Here is a 6,788-nt window from a genome sequence, read left to right as displayed (position 1 = left end):
CTTTGTATTTGGCTTTAAGGAATCTTCTATAGAACATCTAAAGTCTGTGTCTTTACCTGAGGAACATCGACAGGTTCCAGAGGAAGAAGTGCTGTTAATCAGCTGATTAAAGTACCTGATGTCATTAGATGTAAATCTGTTGATCTGTTGGGTGGTCATGTCACTTACGACTGAGCATACCACAGACGAGTTTTTTCCTCTTTTTCCTCTTCTGTCTGATTTAAAAACTTTGCAGGAGAGTCTCAGTGTCCAGGTCAGAGTTTACAGGGGTTAGAGGTCACACACCTCAGAAGCTGACAAGTGTGAGCAGTCTGAATGAAGACAAGTGGCACACTGATTCTGAGTGTACTTTATTTTGAAAGTTTAACATACGGGAAATTGAAAAGAGCATGATCAGCAGACTCACATCTCAATAAAAAAAGAAAAACTAAAACAATAAATAACTGATCAGTATTTCACTATAAAATAAAATAAAAAGGTTCACATTTTACACAGTCAATAACATCATCATCAATGGGTGGGCTAATAGGAGGGGCTGGGTTGTTACTGCCTGTGGTGGGGCTAATATTGGCAGGGCGATAGGGGGCAGGGCTACTCCTGCAGCTACAATTTGTATTTACATGCAGTCGACTTGTCTGTTTAAATGTCACTTTAGAGACCACGCCCACAGTGATTTCACAATAACCGTGGTGACCACAACATAGTCGATCATTCAGCTGATCAATAAAGTCCTCACATGAAGAGTTTGAAGAACAAAGTTCAAATATCAGAAATACATCTTCATCTTTTCCACAAATACAAGTCAGCGTTCAGTTATACATCAGAAATGTTTGGAACGGTGAATCATTTCTTACTACAATCATCTCCTCTGATTTATTAACTGATTGGTTTCTCCTTGATCTCCGATTTGTTTGTGATTGGGTTCTAATTGGTCTCTGACTGGGTTTTCATTGATGTGACTGGTTTCACATGGATCTCAGATGGTTTCTAATTGATCTGACTGGGTTGCATTGGCTCTCCAAATGGTTCTGGATCTGACTGGCTACTCATGGATCTGTGATCCGATTTCCCATTGATCTCAAATTGGTTTCTCATGGATCTTTGATTAGGTTCTGAGGTTTTTGTCTCTCAAAAAAAAAAGAAGAAGAAGAAAGCAGTCTTCCAGCTGACTGGTTGGTTGAGATCCTGAAAAACAACACTGTTCAATGAAAAATTGTTACCAGACCTCCTCTGAGCTCTTACATCACTTCCTGTGGAGAGACGTCTTCACTGGTCGAGTAACTCGCTAGACTAGCCGACTATTCTGCACAAAGCCTATAGGACAGACAGAGAGGGAGAGTGGAGAGAGAGAGAGACAGGTGGACAGGCAGGCAGATACGTTAGAACAGACAGAGTGAGACAGACTGCTGCTGAGAACGTCAGCTAACCCTAACACCACCATTTTATAGCAATAGTAATTAAAGCTGCAAGCAGCGATGGGAGGGCCCTCGCACCCCGCCCCGCTGAGCCATGCTGAAAACCTCCTATACCCACCAGGTGAAAACAGAGAATCCGACATAACCATATGTCACACTGTATATAGCATGCGTGGGAAACACAGACTAAACTTTCACCCAGATTGGATGATGATTCTATCCTACTGCGTATTTCCTGTTCCCAGTAGCCGAAACTCTAAATATAGCTGACAAATAGCATATCACTGTGTTCAAGCCTAGACTATCATCATGCCTGTGAAGGTTGGGAGAAACTGGAAAACGTATCCTGGAGTTACAGCAGCGTTGTGCTTTGTGGTGAATGATAAAAACCCGGTGTGCTGCACTTCACAACAACTAAAAAGCTTCACAGTTTAACATCACCAGATCTTTTGATTCCACTCACCAAAGATCCCGTTGATCTGATCAGGGCCCTAGAAGGAGTTTGTTAAAGTACGAGGCCTGAAAATGGCAGACTTCCTGTTGGATTTAGAGTTGTATATATTGATGTTGCACATGAGGCTGCCAAATTTCAGACTCATACATTAAACCAGGGCTGCCCAATCCCAGTCCTCGAGAGCTACTATCCTGCAGCTTTTAGATGCATCCCTACTCCAACACAGCTGAATCAAATGAATGGCTTGTTATCAGGCCTTTGCCAAACACGATGGCATGCTGAAGAGGTAATCAAACCATTTGATTCAGCTGTGTTGGAGTAGGGATGCATCTAAAAGCTGCAGGACGGTTTTGAAATTTTGCAGGGGGCGCTGCGGAGCCATTTTCCAACAAGTGTTTAGAGCTACAGACCTGGAAAGCGGACTCACATGGACGTGTGTGCCAAATATCACGAGTGTTCAAGCTTTCCAAGGCCCTCAAAAGCTGCTTCCTGTTTCATAGTGAATCGCGATGGCACCAGATCGCTCGGCTCAATGAAACTCACAATTTTCACAGTGAAACATCTTGAAACATGTCTGTAAGTGATAGCAAGTCTGTGCTTCATAGCGAAACACAAAAATTCACCATGCCGCCAGGGTCATGCCCACTGATGAAAGCTCACAGTTTTCAATGTATCCCAAGATCAACTCCTTAACCCAAAGTGCAGAACATGCAGTTTCCTGTTCCCTGTAGATGGCACTGTGACCAGTTTCAAATATGGCAGCTGAAATATGTTCATTTCAACAAATGAAATAGGCCCAGGTCTGTAGTTTAGACTGACCAAATATTAAGGTGAACCGATAAAATCCCCAGGAGGAGTTGGCAAAAGTGCCAGGAAATTGCCAAAATGGCATCTTCAATTCAAAGTTCCTGTTGGGTTTGGGTTTAATTGGCCCGCAGACTTCTTCGATCATCTTAACATGTTACACGTGTGTACCAAATTTCATTCATGCAGCTCAAACCATGTGCTGGTAGTACTATCCAAGGTGAGCCATTCCCGACTCTCTGTATGTCAAACCAATGAACCATGAACATTTTCGCCAGACCTGACAAACATGCAGAATTTCATTTGTTCTTGAGCAAAGACGTGAAATAATAATAAAGGGAGCAGACACTCGGGCCCTGACAGGAGGTGAACTGAAGTTCCTCTGCTGTTTTTATTCGTCTGAAAATAATCATGTTGATTTAAAAAACAGATTACAGTTTGAACTAAGTTTTTTTTTTCAGATCATCGATCAAGTGAGAAAATAATCAGCACATGAACCAATAAAGGTGAACTCTGGCAAGTTTATCAACGATAACATGAACATAAAACGCGAAACATAAAAAACAACAAACAGAACGCACTGAATGAATTATGTAAACTTCAGCTGATTTCTGGTTTAAGGCATCATCTCAATTCATTAATTACTGTTTCAGCCCAACCCTGGATATCAATATAGTAGACGTATAGCACGATAACATCCTCGCCAGCGCTAACTGGCTAACAGTCCTCTCTGATTGGACGTATCACAAAGATCTGTTTACTCGTTAACAGAGAAGCTGCTGGATTCGAACAGAAAAAGGCAAAACATCTCATCCCCTTTTAAATGAGGTAACTATGACAACTGTGCCGGCGTTTGAGCGCAGTCTTCTCAAAGCCACAACAACCCCACAGTCCTCCCTGGAAAAGCTGCAGTCTGATGATCGCTTTCAGTCTGGCTGAATGAGAAAACGACAGTTCGGCCTCCAGCTGCGTCCACACTCGACGCAATTCGCTCATTGTGAATTACAGACACTTCGGGGCCCCGGGTGACTCTTTAGTCACTTAGTATCAATCAGTCGTGTTCTTCACTCACACTGGTAGTCACTTTATTTCCTGACTGGGAGGTAGGAAAAGTTTATCTTGGGTTTAACTCAAGATTCCAGTCGCTTATTTTGCCTGTAGTCGCTTGAAGTTGTGGAACGTCATTTGCTTTCTGCAGCCTCTGTTTGCCACGCCACTGCGATCGCTTCTAGTGTGGACGTAGTCTAAGCTAAAGGTGTCGTTAAGAGATCCGCTTTCAGATTATTTGTCACGGCAGTAATAACGTAATATAGACAAACTTTAATAATTCATTCTCACTGACATGCCTCCCTGAGCATCCTCAGGAAATCAACTATTGCAGCAGCTGCCAAGGCTATGCTAAAAGCTAAGGCCTGAGGTTATGGTATGCTAGCAGCTAACTTAGCAGAGAGTTGCAAACTTTAATCCTTAAACATGTCATCGTCTGGAATATTAAAACCGAAGTAACCAAACATTTGAAAAAGTCAACGTAAAAACTGAAATCTACAAATGACACTAATCCAGATTACCGATCCTTTTGTTTTTCTCCGTTTCAGACATTACTGTTCAGACTAAATATCTTTCCAAGTTAGCATTAAATTAGCATTACATAAAGAAAACTGATCATCATCGGTGTCTGATGTGAGCCTCAGAGACACACCTGCCCTGGAGTTGTACAGGTGTGTCACACAGCTCAAGTTTGGCACACAGACAGGCAAAGCACAGCAAGGCAGGCTGCTGTTACCATAGGAACTAGCACGGTGACATTCATGAGTCAAAGGTCTGAGGTCATGTGACCCGACCTGGTGTCAGGTGAGGTAATTTAAAGGTCATTGAGAGGTCATATGTAGGTCATGGCACCTTTGGCGCTGCTGTCCAGGAAGACTTTGATGTAAGAGGTTGGCACATATCCCTCCTCCTCCAGGTTCCTGCGCACTCGGGTCCAGCCGTCACCCTTGTCTTCTTCCACCACAGAAAGTAGCTCCCCCTCCAGCATCGACAGAGTGCCCTCATTCTGACCTGAGGATGATCAACAACATGCTGATACCACAGAGAAACAGAAGTGTTTCACCTGGACCACACCAGAGTGGCTCGCCAATCTCACAGCCAATCAGAATGGATCATTGCTTGAAAATTAGATCTGCAAAATACACTTTGACTCTAACGTGGAAATCTGAGTCTATCTGAGGAGATTCATCTATCAACGAAGCTTGTTACAGGGAGATAAATGAACTTTTCTGGAGTTTTGGCGCTGGGCTGTTGGATTTCAGTGATTTATATGAAAACATGTTAATTATGTATTAATTGCATTGCATGTATAACTTGTGTGTATCTGGCTGAGGACGAAGCATGGGCTTTATCCTCAGCCCATTTACCTGTCTGCAGGTGTTTCTGCTGCTCAGTGTTTGTTGCTTCTCTCCCAGCCTGCTTCAGCTGCAACTTTCTTTGTTCTAAGAGGTTTCTAACATCCCAAAGGACTGATTGGGTTTATAGTTTGTGACATTTATGAGATTTTACATGTCATTGTAAAGTGGAACGGCTGATGTTTAAATACCTTGAAATGGGTACAGAGACTTGCAGGTTCCAATACTCGGCAATGGTTCCTCATCGTCGAAGTCATCATCAAACTCTGAACTACGAGACTTAAAGTGAAGCTCAGCGCTGTGATCCTCAGTGTAACTGCCATCGGGACTGAGGAGCGTCAGGCAGAGACACAGAGAGGTGAGGAGAGAGACAGGTATGAAAAAAGGAAATCCCAGTAATGATGTCATTAATGGTCAATCATCGTCAGAAACTACCTCTCTCTGCTGGCTGGGCTGCGGTTGTCCAGCTGTTTGAGGCTGGTGCTGCCTGGTGTAGTTGCCTGGGAATTTAACCCACAGCCTCCGCTCTGTCTCCTGGTGCTGTGATCAGACAGCCTGCTGTCGGCCTCTGACAGCCACACCTGTGTGCTCACACAGAAACACAATTTACAAAATGCACACGACATTACTGAAGTGCATTTTGGTGTTTTGCACTCAAGCCACTTTGTAACAGCTTCATTACTTTCCCCACAGTAATCGGGTGGGGCTTCCACAGTTTTTTTGTATATGTACAAGGACAGTTAAGGTCTGTTCTACAGAGCAAACAGACACATTGACACACAATGTGACAGGAAGTTGATCAAACTCAGCCCAGGGTGTGTGCTCAGTACAGAATGGATACGCTTTTCTCTCTTCATTTGTTTTTTCATTTCAAATGAATGAAAGCTCTCCGCCACAGCAATATTTTGATACTCAAGAGTTCAGCTTTGGTTGTTTTCACAGTGATCGACACTATCTGGGAGACTGTCAGTGTGGAAAAAGGAAATCTCTTCAGCAGATGGAAACCAAGTCAGAAGGAGGAAAATCATCTTGAGGAAGGAGGAATCCAGCAAACTGTTATGGAAATATAATTAACAAAGCCTACACGAGCATGGTTGGGAGAGAGACGCCATGGCGTCCATGCTGACGGCAGTCTCTCTGAGGAGCCAGCCCTGGTTTACATACAGGCAGAAAAAAAGCACTCCACACTGCTTACACCCCTTGACCCTCTCCTCTTACAGGGTCACATAAAGACTGCTCTCAACCAGTCATGGGTTTGAAAAAAGAAGGTGGCTGGAGTCTGTGGTAGCCAGTGCAATCCTCTACACCGTTGCATGCTGGGGGAGCAGGCTGAGGGCCGCAGATGCCAACAGACTCAATGAACTGATTTGTAAGGCCAGTAATGTTTGTGGGGATGGAGCTGGACTCCCTTAAGGTGGTATCAGAGAGGCGAATGTTGTCCAAAATAAAGACAATGTTGGATAATACGTCCCACCCACTCCATGACATGCTGGTCAGTCACAGGAGCTCGTTCAGTGAGAGACTGAGATTACCCATGATGCACCACTGAACGACACAGGAAATCATTCCTGCCTGTGGCCATCTCCCTGTACAACTCCTCCATCTAACACACTGTACAGTGGGGCAAAAAAGTATTTAGTCAGCCACCGATTGTGCAAGTTCCCCCACTTAAAATGATGACAGAGGTCAGTAATTTGCACCAGAGGTACACTT

General features: G+C 43.8%; 1 protein-coding gene across 2 annotated transcripts in view; it reads right to left on the bottom strand.

The window, feature by feature from the left end:
- Positions 1–449: 449 nt before the first annotated feature.
- The window catches only part of LOC102210027 (formin-binding protein 1-like), a 38,460-nt gene continuing 32,121 nt past the window's right edge, over positions 450–6,788 (bottom strand). For both annotated transcript variants that reach the window (XM_005754502.1, XM_013907884.1), the window contains exons 15-18: positions 5,511–5,656; positions 5,267–5,403; positions 4,573–4,731; positions 450–1,314 (exon numbers count right to left, since the gene is read on the bottom strand). In XM_005754502.1, coding sequence (XP_005754559.1) covers positions 1,286–1,314; positions 4,573–4,731; positions 5,267–5,403; positions 5,511–5,656 — 471 coding nt within the window. In that variant the 3' untranslated portion in view covers positions 450–1,285. The remainder of the gene's footprint in view (positions 1,315–4,572; positions 4,732–5,266; positions 5,404–5,510; positions 5,657–6,788) is intronic.

The sequence above is a fragment of the Pundamilia nyererei genome, unplaced genomic scaffold (genome assembly GCF_000239375.1).
Source record: "Pundamilia nyererei isolate P.nyererei 1_Seehausen unplaced genomic scaffold, PunNye1.0 scaffold00576, whole genome shotgun sequence".
In the NCBI taxonomy this organism is placed as follows: Eukaryota; Metazoa; Chordata; class Actinopteri; order Cichliformes; family Cichlidae; genus Pundamilia; species Pundamilia nyererei.
The sequence above is the reverse complement of the archived record's forward strand: the minus strand, read 5'-3'. Positions and strand labels throughout refer to the sequence as shown.